General features: G+C 54.1%; 6 protein-coding genes across 6 annotated transcripts; 3 read left to right on the plus strand and 3 right to left on the minus strand.

Annotated features, from left to right (window-relative positions):
* Positions 1-440: 440 nt before the first annotated feature.
* On the plus strand, positions 441-2,627 carry QC764_100590 (uncharacterized protein). The gene is made up of 4 exons (XM_062941279.1): positions 441-1,133; positions 1,182-1,286; positions 1,346-1,787; positions 1,844-2,627. The coding sequence occupies exons 1-4, from the start codon at positions 963-965 to the stop codon at positions 2,419-2,421; spliced, it is 1,296 nt and encodes a 431-aa protein (XP_062804080.1). The 5' UTR covers positions 441-962; the 3' UTR covers positions 2,422-2,627.
* Positions 2,628-2,841: 214 nt separating this feature from the next.
* On the minus strand, positions 2,842-5,367 carry QC764_100580 (uncharacterized protein; the record flags this gene model as incomplete). Its single annotated transcript, XM_062941278.1, has 1 exon — positions 2,842-5,367. The coding sequence occupies one exon, from the start codon at positions 5,365-5,367 to the stop codon at positions 2,842-2,844; it is 2,526 nt and encodes an 841-aa protein (XP_062804081.1).
* QC764_100570 (uncharacterized protein) lies at positions 5,121-8,349 on the plus strand (the record flags this gene model as incomplete). The annotated part of the gene is made up of 2 exons (XM_062941277.1): positions 5,121-6,570; positions 6,820-8,349. Exons 1-2 carry the CDS (start codon positions 5,563-5,565, stop codon positions 8,347-8,349), a joined length of 2,538 nt encoding a protein of 845 aa, XP_062804082.1. The 5' UTR covers positions 5,121-5,562.
* Positions 8,350-8,631: 282 nt separating this feature from the next.
* Positions 8,632-10,982, minus strand: QC764_100560 (uncharacterized protein). The gene is made up of 2 exons (XM_062941276.1): positions 9,794-10,982; positions 8,632-9,730 (listed from the first exon to the last, which is right to left on the minus strand). The coding sequence occupies exons 1-2, from the start codon at positions 10,341-10,343 to the stop codon at positions 8,766-8,768; spliced, it is 1,515 nt and encodes a 504-aa protein (XP_062804083.1). The 5' UTR covers positions 10,344-10,982; the 3' UTR covers positions 8,632-8,765.
* On the plus strand, positions 10,930-16,504 carry QC764_100550 (uncharacterized protein). Its single transcript, XM_062941275.1, has 2 exons — positions 10,930-15,342; positions 15,399-16,504. The coding sequence occupies exons 1-2, from the start codon at positions 11,319-11,321 to the stop codon at positions 15,881-15,883; spliced, it is 4,509 nt and encodes a 1,502-aa protein (XP_062804084.1). The 5' UTR covers positions 10,930-11,318; the 3' UTR covers positions 15,884-16,504.
* On the minus strand, positions 16,373-17,395 carry QC764_100540 (uncharacterized protein; the record flags this gene model as incomplete). The annotated part of the gene is made up of 1 exon (XM_062941272.1): positions 16,373-17,395. One exon carries the CDS (start codon positions 17,393-17,395, stop codon positions 16,373-16,375), a length of 1,023 nt encoding a protein of 340 aa, XP_062804085.1.
* Between the last annotated feature and the right edge of the window lie 40 nt (positions 17,396-17,435).

Below are 17,435 nucleotides of genomic sequence, written 5' to 3' on the forward strand. Positions count from 1 at the left end.
GAGTCAGCCAAAAGGCTGTCGTGTAGCATCTTTTAAGATGCTCGAACCCAAGACACTGGAATATTTGCCCCTGAATCCCACTTCACGAAAATCGGTGGGCACCAAAAGAATCTCATGTTGACATGCTTTTTCTTTCACGCTCATGACAACGACAGGGAAACAAGCTAAGGGGATCAGGGATGAATACAGTCATGACGGTGGGATATCAGTGGTTTATTTCTCGTCCCAGAAGCAATATCGGAACCCGGCCAAGCGGATGGCTGTGATATTGAGGTGGTGCGATAACTCGCCCTTGCATCAAAGATCAACGCTGCATGGCGGTCACCCGATTCGGAGTTTCCTCGACCGTAGGTGAGACATGTACGGCTGAACTTTCCTCCCTTCAACACGTAGCACAGATCTGTAGTATCTACGCAGATTTGAAGTAACATCCACGGATCTTGCTTTTTAATCGCTCTTTGGGTGTTGGATAAATATGTCCAGCATGGAAAGGCTGCTTACCAAGCCCGAGTAAGAAACAACAAACCCTCCTAAACGGCAGGTCTAGGTCCATTCACGCTCCAGCTTCGCTTATCTGTTTCGGCATCCGGGGGCGCCATGATCGGCGCTGTCTGCTTGCCTCGAGGGACCTGCCAAAATCCTTTAGCGCCACAGAAGCCTCTGGCCACTTGGAAGATCTCGGTGTGAGCACGGCAGGCTCCAGATTTCCAGAGGGTGAACTGAACAAGACGGGAAATTCCATTGCCATCCTAAGGCGGCACCCGTGTCTTGGTGTCCAGGTTCCTCCCTTCCAAGAATGTAGGTACCTGGGCTCTGTTGGGTAAAGACGGGCGATGTCTTGGTAGGACACCACCATGATCACAGGTGGTTCTCTGTTGATATAATTAGGTCACATCCAGACCACTGCTGGGTGTCAGTTCGTGTGTTCTGGTTTGTTTCCTGAAGACGGTTCTGAGATCACTATGGCCTCCGGGAACTTGCCTGGTGAAAACAGGGCATACCAAATCGAGGCCCCTTGCATCGTCTTCTTCGTCCTAGCGCCAATCTTTGTGGGCGTTCGCCTTTGGGCGCGCATCAAGCCGAGAGGATGCTCTGGACTAGGCCTGGATGACTGGACTATTGTTCTTTCAACGGTACGCTAGACGCCACCCCTATTTCGACTAGCAAGCTAAATTTTAAAGATATTTGCAACTGTCGTATCGGCATTGATGGTAGCATCATGTGCCCACGGCTTTGGTCAGCACATTGCCAACCTTACCAAGCCCAACAGGCTGATTACACTAAAAGTATGGGTCTTTTCTGTTCTTGTATGACCTCGTTAACCAACCTAGCTAACCTCCCTCAGCTGTTCTACGTCGCTCAAGCATTTTACAAGCTCACCATCAACCTCACCAAAGCCTCGATTCTCCTCCTCTACCTCCGTATCTTCCCCAAACAACGGTTTCGCAAAACATGCCTTGTTCTTCTAACCGTCATTCTTCTCTACATGGTCGGAACAACTGCCTCTTCGATATGGCAATGCAACCCGATTCCGAGAGCTTGGGATAAGTCCATCGCCGGCACCTGCATCACCATCACGGCAAACTGGTACGCCAACGCCGTGTTCTCGATCACGACCGACCTGGTCATCCTCGGGCTGCCCATGCATTCGATCTACACCTCTCATCTGCCGACAAGCCAAAAGCTGGCATTGATGGGTGTTTTCGCGCTTGGTCTATTCACGACAATAACCTCGATTCTACGGATGACAACGCTCAATTTTTCGTCAACCAGCCCAGACATCACCTGTACGTATCTCTAACTTGTATCTGACCGAAACCATGAGCTGAGTATTGTCACAAAGTCGACATCGACTCTTCCATCTGGACCATGATCGAGCAAAACCTCGCTATCATCTGCGCCTGTCTTCCCGTCTGCCGGCTTCCCTTGTCATACATACTCCCCTCGTACTTTTCCACCTCCACCTCGCCATCATCTTCGTCTTCGATGCCCGCCATCAAGATGAAGCCGAGGATACACATCGGTGGCTCGTCAAGCTCGACTCAGGAGTTCAACGGCCATATCTCGGATGCCGAGGGGGGTTATGAAAAGAGGAGATATGGACAATACGGGATTGACAAGGGGGTGATTGAGACGTCTGTTGGGGTCGTCATGCCGCCTGCTACACCTGTTACCGCTGGCAGGCCGGATACATCGGGGAGTAGGAGAACCAAGGCTGAGGAGTGGGTGCAGCAGCAGAGACGGGAACATGAAAACTTGGGTAGACAAAGCTTTCATGGCTCGGTTCTTTCTGCTGGGAGGAGTGGCCACGGTTCGGGCGAGGAGGGGGATAGACAGAGCGAAGGGGCGATTCGGATGGTGAGGAACTATGGTGTTTTGTCTGATGGGAGGGAGGTAGAGCCGCATGCACAGGTAAGATGAGCATCGAACTCAGGGTTTGAAGAGTCCGAGGGGTGGGGTTGACGCGGTATATGTTCCTAATGATATCTACATACCTATCCATATTCATAATGACAGGCCAATCGTCTCCATGAACCAGGCGAGAATGGCATGGTTAGAAATTCAATTTTATCATGGGAAAGCCAGAGACAGGTACAAACCCGTGGCAAACGCTGTTCCTATCACCATGGAAAGAAGTAAATTGTGGCCGTAAGTGTTCATAGATTGACAACGCTATATATGCAAACAAAAGAAATATGCCAGCAGTATGCTCAGTCCACGATGCCAACCTTTTTATCCGTTCCCAATGCCCGCTACCCCGACCAAGCGCCGAATCCTGTGCTGTTGGACCCTGTGAAAATCCCCCAAAAACGAAAGCAAGAAATCGCTATACCCGTCCGCCTATTCCGCTTGATCACTCGTCTGTGCCGCTTGCCAAAGCAAACTGCTCATGCTAAGCTCCAGCACACCCTTGTTCTTCCTGACCATCTTGGCATTGACAGTCCGCATGTAATCCCTCTCCCATTTCTCCACAAACGTCACAGTCTCAAAGGCCTTGATCTCTGCTGTCGGCTTCAACATGAAGCCCTTCCCTTCCTGACCCTCTGCCTCCTCGTACTTCTCCGGATTTGTCACGTCAACCAGGACGCTCCTCCTCCCACCAGTGGCGATGACCTCGACACGCCCAGGGTCTACCCAGATGTCTTTGGCAGTTTTGACCATGTCTTGCCCATCCTCGGCTACCTCGCCGAGCTGTGGAATGGCCTGAGGTTGAACCTGATCCACCCAGGCCCTTTTCGTTCCGCCGTCCACAATGACCCTGAGAACGAATCCGCACTTGAGATGCTTGTTCCAGAATGTCACCACCGCTAGCTGATAGAGCACCCTCGACTCCAGAGCGCCGACTCGCAACGTCCCAAACTCCTTGTTGTATTGGGCATGGCCCTTGCTCTGGATATCGATAACTTCATACCCTGGCGCGACGAGGTCGGGATACTTGAGCACCAAAATCTCCTCTATCGCCTTTGCCGCCTGTGGCCGATTTGCCGCTGTGTTGGGGATGTAAATATCACGCCGCTCAGCCTTTTCCAAGTCCGACACCGAGACCATGGTTGGCATTCTCGAGCGAGTCCGCACCATCACATTGGACGTCGCCGTCTGTGAGAGCAAGACCGCCAGTCGCCTTGAAGGGTCGTCCTCGGAGTGGCAGTTGAGCACGCCGAAATAGAGTTGCTGAGTCTGTGTTGCCGAGCTGCTTGCGCTGACGAGGTTGAATTTGACGTGCAGTCCCTTGTTGGTCATGGCGTAGTCGGAGACAGGTTCTGTTGAAGGTGGTGATACAACAACCTTTTCCATCCCCTTAAAGTCGGCAGGTGATCTCGCCAGCACCGGCATGGTGCCCGAGAGGGCCTCGAAATCCAATTCATCCAACTCGGGTGTCGTCCGCGTTCGTTTTGAAGATTTGTCCTCTTTTCCTAGGGCGCCCCAGGCAAATATTGACTGATCGTCCGTCCGGCGGATGATCTCTTCCTGTAGCCTCAGAAAGGCTTTGTCATATCCCTCGCCATAGATTATTGGCAGGTTGACCCCAAACAATCCAAGCAGACAATACGCCACATCCTCCGCTCTGGTCGTTTCTCTGCCCGCAGCCCACGCCATTCGCTGCGCAATGCTAGAGTTGTGAACCAGCTTCGGCTCCAACAAGACAACCTCCTCAATTCCTGTAATCTTCTCCACCGTCTTAACCAAACTAGACTTGGTCCCGAGCAATCGCCAGCCGTGGGCGTAAAATACAAGCTTTTTCGGCGCAACAAGCTCTTGAAGGGTCCAGCCCCGCGTGAACCATCTCGAGGCAGAAAAGTCATCCTTCCATGTTCGGTACCCAGCGGTGTAGCTGTCAAAGTGAACGTCGTCAAGATAGGCGTAGCAGACAGCCGCTTTTTGGTACCAGCCAAACATGGAGTTGATCGCCTCGGAAAGCTCGCTGCTGCTTCTCCTGTCGATGCAGACAGTGTCGATCCAGATGTACGAGTGGCCGTCTTTGGAAGCCTGGGTGCATGCATAGCTGAGCTTGGCGTATCCCGCCTTTTGTTGAACTGGGTGGACCTGCGGTTGTGGTGGTTTCATGGGAGGAGAAGGAGGCGGCAATGCTAATGGCGGTGACGATGATGGCGTCATGGTTGTGGAAGATGAGAAAGATCTGTGACTTTGGAGGTCGTCGTCGATTTCGGGCGATGGTGGTAGGGGCGAAAAGTAAGCAGACTGGCGCTGGAACCGGCTTGCATCACGATGCCCGCGGAGAGCCGTGAGCATGTTGGCCAGCATCATGAGCTTCATGACTTCGGTCTTTTCCAGCGGCAGCTCTGGTCGGGCGGCGGTGATGTAGCCATGGCTTGAGCCGAGTAGAGATGGTAATGAAGATGGTGGCGGTGTAGCTGGTCTGGGTTTTCGAAATGCGGAAAGGGACTCCAAATCCTGAAAGGTCACCTCCTCGGGACCCCAAGTGTGTGAAAATATGGCATAGGGAGGAATGCTGGGCTCAAAGAACTCCTCCACCTCGCGGGTGGTGACATTGAGCAGTCTCATTTTGGGTTTTGGGCGGTGTTCTTCCTGAGAGTTCATGTCAGACAAGAGCAGACGGAAAGTTGCAGGTCGACATTTGTTTCGACTTTTGTGAGTCTTATCATGATGGGCTCGAAGGGCCAAGAGACACTTGCAGTTAACCGGTGGGCCAATGAGACGTTGCAACGACGCTATGGGGAAAAGACCAATGGGAGCAACGCCCAAGTGTGCCATTGGGTCCGTCAGGCTCCAAATGTCCGATGTACTAGTGTGGAGACATCGTGGACCCTCGTGGAGCGACTCGACCTCGACGAAAATGACGCCGTTGTCCAATTCGGATCTGGTTTGGGCACCAGCTGCTTGCATCACGTCTGCAAGTTGGCACCACCGAATGCCGGAGGATCATTGTTCCAAGACGAAGCTGTCCCTTGATGATGCCTGATATTGGACAATGGACCAGGCCATTTCCTGTTGGAACTGGGAAACGAGGCGACCTCATGGACATTTTCCGACTTGATTGACAATGGACGTTTTGTGTTTCAACTTTGCTGCAGGTCATTGATGAGGGCCTCACGTGCTAGTCGTAGCGAACCAACGACTGCAGTAGCCCCTCCCTCCCCCACCCAACGACTGGTGAAGCATGCATCTTTTTCTTTCCCCGCACTTCAAGACCAGAACCAAGGCCATTCCCTGTCGGTATCAGCATACACAATGAGTCGATGGCATCTAGAGACTTGCATGTCACCTGATGTGGTGGTGACTGGTGGAACACACATCTACTGCATGATATGCAACCAAGCACCAGACATTGACAAGCTTGTTGCCGACCCTGGTCATCAGAATCCCACAGCACCTTTCATTCCGCCGGATGAGCCGTACGGCGCATACAACCTTTCATGGCCGCCGGGCATTCCCTATAGAAGGACTGGGCGGCATATCACAAGGGAAGAACCAGCGGACCGAAATGAAGCAGAGAACAGCAACTCCTCAGAGGGCTTGGTCAGTAACATCCAAGTTAGGACCGCGTATGAGAAGGCATTGGGTCCGGATGCGTTCCGACTCATTTGCCTTCCAAGCACGGACGATGTGAATACACCTATTCACTTGACGCTCGAGACGTATGGCGATGTGCGCTATCCGGAATACGAGACTGTGTCGTATACATGGGGCGGAGAAGATGAAGACGGAACCCTTTGCAAACCAGTCTTTGTTGGGCCTTACTGGGACGTGTTGCTGCAGACCAAAAATTGCTGGGAAATGCTGAGATTCCTCAGACCTCGGCGAGGTTGTCGCTTGGTCTGGGTTGACGCCATCTGTATCAACCAGTTGGACTCGCTGGAGAGAGCAACACAGGTGGCGAAGATGAGATCGATTTACAAAAACAGTCGACGAACGGTTGTTTATTTGGGCCCTGAGATCAGTCCTATCACCACACATGCCCACCCAGTCCGACTCTCAGCAAGAGAGGCAGTCACCTTGTCGCGAGGAGGGGAGACTGAGCTCATCGGTTTGGGCGGCAAAGTAAACTTGGGGCAGTTGCTTCTGTGTCGGTACTTTAGTCGCATCTGGGTAATTCAAGAACTTCTCCTGTCACGCCAAGTATCAATTCCAGTTCGCGATATGGAGATAGATTTTGACTCACTGAGCATCAATGCTATCCCCGGGCAGGCCGGCGAGGGCAGACGCCCAAGACAGCTCTGGGACAGTACGCCTGCGCCGTGGTTCCAATACTTATCCCAGGGAGGCTACTTACGTCATGGTCTCCTGGACTGGACACTGCTGACATCTTCGTCGACTGCTTCAGACACGCGTGACGAGTTGTTTAGCCTCCTGGGTCTAGTTCCTAACAACAATTTAACGCCAGATTACGGAATTTCCCGGATGCACGCGCAGATAGGAGTTGCCGCACACTCGCTGTTCCGCCTTGGTTCCTTCGAAAACTTCTACATAGCTCCCACTCAGCAGAGAGAACGACCCGACAATTATCCATCTTGGGTGCCCTACCGAGCTCGAACAGGGGGAGCAGCACGAGTGTCATGGACATCCCAGGAACCAGAACGTGTTCTCCAGGAATTCTACGAGGCTCTGAAGCGCCACTTTGATAAGTCTTATTCAGGCCGTCATGCAATCTATCAGCCGGAAGAAGATAATGAATCAACACTTTGGACGGCCGAAGCTACCATCGATGTAGACACAGCTGCCTTGACCCTTAAAGCGACGCATTTGGCGACATGTACGGATGTGCCTGTTGAGGTTCCTTTTACCAAGGAGAACCATTTCAGGTCACGTACTGAGAGGGAACCCGAATGGAAGGCCTTTGTGGTGCGGTCTAACGAGATGGAGATGTATCTTCTCTCAAACCGGAGCAGTGCCCTTGATAAAGTAGTTGAACCATTCGACCACATCTACTGGCTGCACAGGGATTATACAAAGGAAGAAACGCCAGGGTTCTTGATCCTGCGTCCCATAAAAGGTCAAGAGGGGAAACGGTTTCGGTTGGTCGGCTTTTGCAGCCAGGTGTTGTTTGTCGAGGTCTTCGTTGCCGGACGGAAGACTGTCCCAAACAGGCAACCAAACAGGGCACGCAGTATCGCTATTCATTATCTTTCTTCCTCTAATCTTCAGAGAGGATTGAAGCGAGCTGTGGATGATGCTGTCGCCAAGTTTGGATGTTTAGAGGAATTGTTTCCAGGCGTAGTCACACCACAGGGTCAGCTGTGGAGTTTCTTGGCCTTGATGAAGCTGGCCTCCTGGCCATCGGAGCCGTTCACTTTCTTTTCGGAATACCTGAGCCACCTTGACTCAAGATACGATGGCGTGGTTACCAAGGAAATGAGGAGACTCGAGGACGACCAGCACGAAGTCGAGGTCCTTACCATCACCGTGCCATCCGCCGACATATCCAAGTTTGTGTTATCATGGGGATACTTGCGCCCTCCTTTCGTCAAGTTTCAGCAGCTACAATCACGGGAGGACCAAGATATACCATGGGACGAAAGCAGAGTTGTTGTAGTGGAAACTCTCCAGGAAGATGATGTGCTGCGGCTCCGGGCTGAACTAAGCGCCAAGGACCTGGCTGACCTAAGGAGAAGCGGGAAGCGTGACAGTTCGGGCCCCGGTGAGCAGCAAATCAGCAATGTAATTTCACCGGAGGCTCAGACTGTCTGGAAATACTTTCAAGAGCTGGAAAAGGCGCGCTGGGCGACAGGAGGAATGGGCATCCAGGAGATGGTCGGACTTGTTCAATCTGGCCAAGACACAAGTTCAATGGCTTGTCCTGAATGGCCGGCTGATATCGTGGATGCGTTTCAGGCCCAGGGCAACACTTTACAAATCACGATTGTGTAGGGTAAAGTATGCCAACTGGACTGAATCAGGCCTCGAAAATAGCTAACAAGCCTTCAAAGATAGTTGATAGGCTTGGACGAATAGTAAAAAACCTGTTTTTATTCTAAAAAGACATAGCCGTGACTGTGTAAGCCAACACCAAGGCACAAGGCGTAACACCTCATTGGTCGGGCTTATAAGAGGCTGCAAGCGCCCACACATGGCAATCGGACCCACAACAGGCTAGCACGGACAATATCCCTGACCATCACATGTCAAGCGTGCAAGCTCCCTCAGGTTCATCCAGAGAAGCAAGCTCAGTGTCGTGGTGATTCTGTTGTCTTGGCAGAGGAAGAACCCAGAATATCTGTTCTCATTCAAACTTGAGCAACCGTCCCTTCTTAAAATCATGACACTACTCGTGTACAATCAGGTGACTAAATGAGACCAGCTCTGGCAGCCTCCCCTCCACCCTCGGCCATCACGCTCTCTACCTTTTGCTTCCCCTTCATTATGCCAGCTCCCTCTCCTACACCCATGCGACGAGCGACATAGCGTTGCGCCACAACGCCTACCGACAAACTCAGCGCCTCTTCAAGCCACTCGGCAACCCATTCCCTCGGGTCAACCCCGCCGCTCTCGATAATGTCCCTGATATCATCCGGCACTCGTCCAAACTGCTCCTCAAACTCATCCTCGTCACTCTCACCCGCTGAAGGCGCAACATCTAGCCACTTGATCCATTTTGCCGGGACCCCTTGGCTAACAGCCGAATACCGAATGTCGTGGACGGGATCGAAAATGTAAATGGCAAACACGACTTGGTCATCATTCTCTTCCTCCTCCTGGGCCATGCTGTCCTGCTTGGCCTTTTCTTCTCCCGCCGTGCCCGCAAACAGACCCTTGTCTCCCTTGACAGAAACAGCCTGGACACCGAGGAAGATATCCGACGAGCGCACAGGGTTGGATTCAGAGACGGGCTCCAAGGCTCTCTGGCGAGCTGCCTCAATCCCACCACGGGAGCTGAAGTAGTCGGTGGCGTATCCCTCCGCATTGGCCCTGCACAGCTTGGAGCCTTCCACCAGTCCACCAACAATCCCCAAGTCTCTCCCAGGAGCATCCGTGACTCTCCACCATGGACCGTCGCGCCAGCCGGCAGTAGAGTGTTGCGCATTGGATGCGGCACCAGATTCTTGCCCACGCTGAATGACAAGCAGGTCCCCTCCTTCTACCTGAGCCATAACCCGGTTGAAGACTGCGTAGATGAGGGGGTCAAGTGACGGATAGCCAACTAGGTCATGAGTAATGTGGATCAGGAGACGCTCGTGGGAGGAAATCGGCGGCGCAAGGGTGTGGAGGATTGTGGTGAGGGAGGGAAGGGCACGGTGACGAAGCTCATCGCCTGAACAGAAGCACACTGTTAGTCTAAATCATAATCCCATTCGGTAAATATGGTACCACATACCTAGGCCGCGCAGAGCACCGACATTTCCACGAACTTGATCGGCCCATTTGCGAGCCTCTTCATTCTGCTGAATCTCCTTGACAGCGGCTTCTGCTGTCTTCATCGCTGCCGTCGCGGTAGACAGCAAGCCACCCCACCAGCCACCACCGCCGCTCGATACGGTGGCTGTCGCTTGAGGTTGCTCAAGCTTTTTCTCCACCTCGTCGGAGCTGGTGGCGCTGGGGGTGGCATGGTAGGAACCGGTACTCTCGGCTGACTTGCGAGCAGTGTCGGCGCGAGGAGGAGGGGTGTTGGTAGATGTGCGCTTCAGCGCCGGCGAAGCCTTCTGTACATTTTCGCGGATGCGAGGCGTGTGAGGTCGCGGTGCCTTCTCCTCGCCGAGTTGGGTTTCGAGCTCGGCCAGGGGGTCAAAGTCATCGGTCGTGGGGTCTGGCTTGCCCTTTGCAGGCAGCTTTGTCTTGGCGGCTTTAGTGGTGGCCGAATCAGTACCGATATCCTTGAACAAGTCATCAATATCGTCGTCGGCAGCCTTTGCTTTGTGGGTGGTCATTTTGGCGGTGATGAGGTTGGTGTTCCGACTGTTTGCGACGCCGTGACGGACTGACGGTTTGAGTCGCGAGCTGCAAGTGGAGAAGTGCGAGCAGAACCGGGGGGCGGGCTGCCCAACCTGAAAGAAGGTTGGATGGGATTGAATGCGGGGGTGTTATCTCAATAATGGGTTGGAAGTATGTAGTGCTATGATTAGTCGTTCTAAGCGATCGTATCCGTATGGGCTGCAATACACGACCAGAAAGATGACAGTCGGGTCTCACGATGGCAGATTCGCAAACACAACGATGCACAAGCCAACCACCACAGCTTCTTCAGTGGAAATGCAAAGTGGTGTTGTTGCGTCACGGGCCAAAATGGCAGAGGTCAGGGGAGCCCAGGCATCAAATCAACGGCTAGCTCCACCGAGTGTTATGCAAGAGCTGATTGGTTGAGCCGCAGTGCTGCAGTCCAAACAGGTTCTCAGCCGGCGGGTGATTGCCAGCTGTGGGAGTGGGGATAGCCGGGCGGCGCGGAGTGCCAGGGGCCTGGGCTTATTCGGGAACCTCCAGAAAATTGACGTGAGAAGAAATCTACATGCAAGGAGGAGCGTAACAAGACCAGCATCTGACGGCAGCTTGTGCCGATATCTCTCATCCGACATTTGTCCAAGGCTGTTCATGAGAAGAGAGTCACAAGCCTTGTTTCTGACGACATCCCTTGTCCTCTTGTTTTGTTCTGCTGCCTCTCACTTGGGGCAATTTGCGGGCGTGCAAGAGAGGGTTATTTACAAGCGACCAACCGGATCTGACCTTGACCCTGACACGTTGGATGCCCGCCTAGTGCCATCACTTTTTTCGCCTCACTCACACAACACTACTCTCACCACCCCTCTACACCGGCTTACACCGTCAGTCTCACCAGGGAAGCTCACCGTCTCGAGTCTACTTAACCAAGCTGTCCTGGTACGTGGATTGAATTACACATTCCTCCTATAATGGACCGCGGTCGTGGAGGTGGTCGTGGGCGCGCGACCAAGAAGCAGCGTGCCGGTCTACCACCATCTCACCATCCATATCCGGAATCGCTTCATACGCCAGGCCCTTCATTTGTCTCTCCGGATGTTTCTCTTTTACCAAAAGTCCCCCAGTCAGCTCCCCAACGCGGGAACAAATCCAGGCCGGTAAATCAAACACCACATCGCGCCTCCTCACCCATGAGCATGCCAACTACAGCCACCACGTCAGCACACCACAGCTTTCGGGCATTCGCTCCAAAAACCGACAAGCCAGGTAGAAGCAACACTTTTCACTCGAGCTTCACCTTTGAGTCGCCAACCAATCATGGAATGGCACCCGAGGCTCCTATGGGCCGGAAGAGAGCCAAAACCTTTGAGACGGCCACCACGGCCAGCTTTGAGGGTGAAGACGAGGCACATTCAAAAGGTGGACACTCTCTTAGAAAGAGGACTCGTATTGACTACGCTCAAGTTCTCGACGATGAGATTGGTCTTGCTGCGGCGAGAAACGGTGCCGAGTTGCCCCCGAAAATGACGGCAGCTGCTCCCACTGTTGCCCGGCCACGCAAGAGAAAAGGCGCTCATTCACAAGAGGATACGGACGATGAGGCAGATGATGTCTCGTCGACTACGAAGCGTCGACGAGCTGACAAGTCTCCTGCTGCCCCTCGCGCCGCATCGCGTCGCCGGAATACCGGCAAGAAACTGCCCACCGGAATGAGCGCCTACATCGATCAGCCATCTGACAACGATGCCGTGCAGGACACGATTCTTGTTGGGGTTTCAATGGATGCGGATGAGGAATCGGAACAATCATCATATCGAGAATCGGATTCAGCACCTTCATCTCCAGAAGGAACTAACCCAGCAAGGCGACAAGACCAGCAGCCAGAGACGTCGAAGCAGAGAGACCCTGTAGCTGCGATCAATCAGCCGGCGATGATTGCACCAGAGAATGGAACGGGATTGAATTTACCTGCCGCTGAGGTGAATGGCCAAGTGAATTCAAACGGCATTGAGTCGGCAATGGATCTCTCGTTGGACCATGTGCCCGAGACTGCTCCAAATTCTGCCCAACCACGAGGCCCCGTTCAACTTGAACAGAGTCGTCAAGAGCAACACCATGAGGAGCAACACCACAACGCCCCTTCTTTCATTGAATTAAACGGGACCCATTTGGAACAACAACAACAACAACAACAACAACAACAACATCAGACAGAAAAGCTTGACCCAGTTTCCGGCTTTCCAACTCCCGCCACAAAATCTCTTCAGCCTGCCACTGAAAACTCGGTAGCTTTGTCCCAGCTTTCCGAGTCTATTGCGCCAACGTCAACCGACAATACAGCTTTAAGACAAAGTTTTACCGCCGCAGAAACGCCAGTTTCCGAGCCGATCCCCCAGGAGCTGATGCCAGTTCAGAAACCAAAGTCCCAGGGATCACCAGCTGTGGAAAGTACGCCTGATCAATTTGACGGCGCTGTCGAGCTAGAGTCAGGATCACCTCGCGAAGTCGATCCGCCGGAAGCGCAGTCGCTGTCCACCGCAACAGTTGCCAGTCGGCCAGTCTTGCGCGCGCCCAAGCCCGTGGGACCTGCACGCCTGCCAAGGTTGGAGCGCATCTACGAGGCCGAGACTCCTTTTGCCTCAGCGCTCAATCTCGAGCCATATGAGGACGAGGACGTCATCTTGCCCGGCCCATATACCGAATGGGTGTACGCTGAAGAAGCACCACCCACGCCAACACCAATGCCGACTCCGACACCGACTCCCATGCCCATGGATAACATCACGTCAGAGGTTACCTGGGATGTGACCAGGCCGCTCAGGAGAAAGGACTTTGACAAGTTACACCGGATAGAATCAAAGCGGCGCAAGGAACAAGGCCTCCCTCCAATCACTTTCCGAGATTTCAACAACGAATGTGCGCGGCTTCACCAAGCTGCCATCAAGGTCCAGTGTCGAGCTCAAGTCACGTCTACTCCCCAGCATCAAACGGCGCCGGGAGTTATAGTTAGCCCTTCCAGGAAGACACTACCAGATAGCGAAGCTTTGGAGCCACAGTTGCCAACTGCTGCGCCGTCGCCAGCTGCGGAAGATGATGGTCAACTCGATGCTCAGTTCGATGGGATGGATGACCAGCAAGAAGCAGATGACGACCAAGAGCCAGATGAAAATGAAGCCCCGATACCAAATCGGCAGAGCAAGCGCGCAATGGATCCAATCGAGGTTACTAAGGACTATCCTCGTCAGTACCTTTTCCCTAAACTCCGGGACCCTGCCGAGTTTGCTGCACTGCTAGAGAACCCCGAGGAGCTGGATACGGAAACTCTGGTCAATTCGACTGCCGCCGCCGTCGAGGCCCTTCACTCTTATCAGCAGGAGTACCAAGAACTTAAAAGGATAATCGACGATGAGGAGAACTCCAAGAGACGACAAGCTAACGACAAGACCATTGCCAACTGGGAAAATCGCCAAAAGGATGACGAGCCGCTGCCGTGGCGTCGTCACTACGATGAGCCGATCAAGGGGCCTCCTCCCTTTGAGCTCCGAGGTGCACGGGCTCCTAAACCCTATGTTGACGACCCCGTTCTCGAATATCAGCGTGAGCAAGATCGCATCATGGCCCAGGCGTATGGCTTCAAGCACAATAACCATGTGTCCTTGATTGGCCGTCAGAATCCCGAGGAGCAGCGGTGGGAGGCGCCGGAAACAAGGCTCCGAGAGCGCAAGAGAACCGAGAAGGCTGCCGAATTGGCGGAAGACAATGTTGTTGAAGGGAAACGAACAAGGAGACCTCGTCAGATTGCCGACCAGAGCAAGGAAGCCAGCCGCGCAGGCACCCCAACTCTCCCCGCCCCTCCCACAAGGCGTCCACGCAAAACAGCGACGGCAGCTGTCACCAACGGAGATGTTACTGAATCAACCGACCCGGCGCCCATCCCAGAGTCTGTGACAGAGTCTCCACGCAAGCAACGCGCTGCAGCAGCCGCAGCCCGTGCCAGACAAATCGCAGACGAGGAGTCGGCCTCTTCGGTTCCTCCCCAGGATAGTAGTCAGGGCGACGAAGACTATAATGCCACACAGCTTGCCAAAGTTCGCAAGCGCGAAGCTGTGGACGCGCCTTCGTCTGCACGCACATCAGAACCCGTCAAACCCGGAGCCAAGAACAAGCGGTTTAGCAAGGCTCCAACTTCAGCGCCCATGCTGTCGGCTCCCGAGACTATTATGCCTTCCTTCTACGGCCACCCATCTGCAGCCTCGGCCCAGCCCGAGTCCAGACCATCGACCGCATCCTCTGAACGATCCGATCGCACTGCTGAGACGACCGAGTCGACGTATTCTCTACGTGACAAGCGCAAGCGCAACTTTGTGCTTGAGAATGATCCCGAGCTCGAGGCTCGCCCGCAGAGACGCAAGGTTCCTCAAAAGTCACTGAATAACAATCCCGAACCGAACGTGAAGCCGACGGCTACCAAGAAACTACGTCAGCCTCGTCAAACTCCCCTTTCGCGTCCTCCACCGGAACCCACACCGGCTCCTCCCGTCGAGCAAGCGCCTCCTCAGTTTCCGATTGCGCCTCAGCAAGCTGCGCCCCCGCCCCCCCCAAGCGGAGGTTTGAAGGCACCCACCTTGATCTACAGCAGCCCTCCGGTGCCGCAACCAGTTCCTGTGCTGGCTCCGGCGAAGCCATCTGGACAGCCACCGGGGCCGTTCTTGCATACCTTCAATTCGGCTCCTGCTTTCCAACACGGAATCCCCCCTCCACCTGCCGCTCCGCCGGCCATCAAGAAACCGATCACGAGGATCAAGCTCACCAACACGACTGGTCTTGTCAAGGGCAGGCCAATCGGCAAGGGCTCCCGTGGTGGCGGCAAGCCGGGCGGCTCCACGTTGAATGCAGAAGGCAAACTGCCAACCTTGACCGAGCTCCAGGCTGAGGTGCCAGAGAAGAGCTACTCGGAAATGAGCAAAAGTGAAAAGATGAGCTACTCGATGAGAAGTGAGTTTTAACCCCTCAACAACATGTTGTTTTCGGTATGCTAACAAATGACACAGGACGCTGGGCTTCGGGAGAGATGCAAGGCGCGGTCGAAAAACGCCGGACGACCCTCGCCAACAAGAAGGCGGAGAAAGCGACTGGCCGGCCTGGTGAAGATTCGGCTCCTGGATCGGCCAATCACTCGGGAGCGAGCACACCCCAACCGCAGCCCCAAATGCTGCCGCAGCCACCGCAAGTTCAGGCTCTGCCACCAGTCCAGCATCAGATTCCAGCACATCAACCGCCGATGGGCATGATGATGGGCTCAGGGCCTCTTGCCTTGCCTGGAGGCCCTCCGCCCCCGCCTGCTCCTCATGGTCCACCGGTCCTTGTGCAGCCGAGAACTCTGCAGCCTCCGCCTGCCATGCAACAACCTCAGCCTTGGGGTCCGCCGTCTATCATGCCAGGACAAGCAGGGCAAATGGTATTTTCGTTCCCTCCACCACCTCATCAGTTCCACGGTCATCCGGGACATCCAGGGCATTCTGGACCCATGAACTAAATCGTAGGAGATGAAAAGATCGATCTCTTGTTGTCAATTGGAGGAAAGGAACTGTTGATGGGACGAAAGGATGTTGATTTACAGGAGAGAGGAAACACCAGTCGTGTGGAGTGTTTGGATGGAACGGCGTCATCCTTTGTAGCGGTCTGGTGTCAAAGGCCGCGTTTTCCGTTACAAGAAGGAGCGGGTGAAGAGAGTTAAAGATCTCAGTTTTTTTCAGTTGTTCGGGTCAAAGCAGTCGTTTTCCAATCTCATGGGAGAAGAGGAACTTCATGGGGATGGATGGATCTGGGGCGGTAGGTTTGGCATGGCAGCATACAGCATGGGCGGCAAAAGCGATGTATATTTTTGCATTAGCATTTTCACTGCACTGCAGAGCGTGGTCTGGGATTTGCACTCGGCAATCGGGACATGGCATCAAGGTCGGGTAAACTGCGTCAACAGCATCGATGGCAGCAGGTAGCAATACTAGACTACATTGTTGCCTCTCTAATTGTCTTGGCCATCTTCCAGGACAGTCTCGAATGCCTTGGGTATCCTCATAAAGTCACTCTTGTCCCTCTGAACTGCCACATCCGGCCTCACCAAGCTCAACCACTTTCCATCACCAGGATGCAGCCCCTCGCCCAAGTCCTTGTACACCTGCACGCTCACCAGCGTTTTGTCCCCAATCAGTCTGATCCTCATGACGGTCTCGGTGTAGCACTTCCCGCAAAACAAACCCTCAATTTTCTTTTCCTCCTCCTCGCTCTTCCACTCGTGCTTCTTCTCCGCTCCCTCCGAGTCAGTGGTAGTGAAATTCACAGCCGAGTACCGCACGTGGTTCTTCCCTTCCCCTTTGACGCTCGTAAACTTGATGTGGGTGTGCAAGCAGGGTTTAAAGTTCCTGTACCCGGAGCCGATGAGGCCGTTCTTGACGACGGCGTGCCCGTGGGTGGTGGCCTCTGTCCAGCCGCCTAGGTCGGTCTGCAGGATGAAGGCTAGGGTGAACTCGAGGTAGAGGGTTTTTTGGGCGGTGATGAGGGGGGTTAGGACCCAAGATAGGGAAGGGTTGGAGCCGGTGGTGGCTGCGCAGGCAAGGATGCCTTGGTCTTCGGAGGAGTTGAGGGCGTTGGTGCGGTGTTTTCTGAGGAGCTCGTAGAGGTGGTAGAAGGAGATGGAGAGGGGGAGGGATTTGTGGATTGGGGGGAGGGTGGTTAGGCAGCCTAGGGAGAGGTCTTTGCTGAGGGTGGACCAAATCTCGTGGAAGGCGTAGGAGGAAGGGAAGGGGTCGGTGGGGGGTTGATTGCCGGAGGCTTTGGTCTTTGAGCCGCTGGGGAGGAGGGACGAGTCAAAGCGAATGGGGTTGCGGGCCGGGTTGTGTTTGTTGCAGCCGTCATTGGGACCGTGGACACAAGGGAGGTTGCCTTGCCATGTTTCAGAGTCGGGAAGAAGGGTGATCTCCTGGGAGAGAGAGGGAGGTGGTGGGAGGGGAGATTCCTTGTGACGGAAGAAGGATTTGAGTTTGTTCATGTTGAGTGGAAGGATCAAGAACAACGCTGTTGACCTGAAG

Source organism: Podospora pseudoanserina, chromosome 1 (genome assembly GCF_035222485.1).
Source record: "Podospora pseudoanserina strain CBS 124.78 chromosome 1, whole genome shotgun sequence".
NCBI lineage: Eukaryota > Fungi > Ascomycota > Sordariomycetes > Sordariales > Podosporaceae > Podospora > Podospora pseudoanserina.

Coding starts and splice junctions, on each gene's coding strand:
- QC764_100590 (XM_062941279.1), top strand. CDS start 963: ATGGCCTCCGGGAACTTGCCTGGTGAAAACAGGGCATACCAAATCGAG. Junction 1,287..1,345: donor ACAGGCTGATTACACTAAAA/GTATGGGTCTTT, acceptor AACCTCCCTCAG/CTGTTCTACGTCGCTCAAGC. Junction 1,788..1,843: donor AACCAGCCCAGACATCACCT/GTACGTATCTCT, acceptor ATTGTCACAAAG/TCGACATCGACTCTTCCATC.
- QC764_100550 (XM_062941275.1), top strand. CDS start 11,319: ATGGACCGCGGTCGTGGAGGTGGTCGTGGGCGCGCGACCAAGAAGCAG. Junction 15,343..15,398: donor GATGAGCTACTCGATGAGAA/GTGAGTTTTAAC, acceptor CAAATGACACAG/GACGCTGGGCTTCGGGAGAG.
- QC764_100560 (XM_062941276.1), bottom strand. CDS start 10,343: ATGACCACCCACAAAGCAAAGGCTGCCGACGACGATATTGATGACTTG. Junction 9,731..9,793: donor CGGTGCTCTGCGCGGCCTAG/GTATGTGGTACC, acceptor GCTTCTGTTCAG/GCGATGAGCTTCGTCACCGT.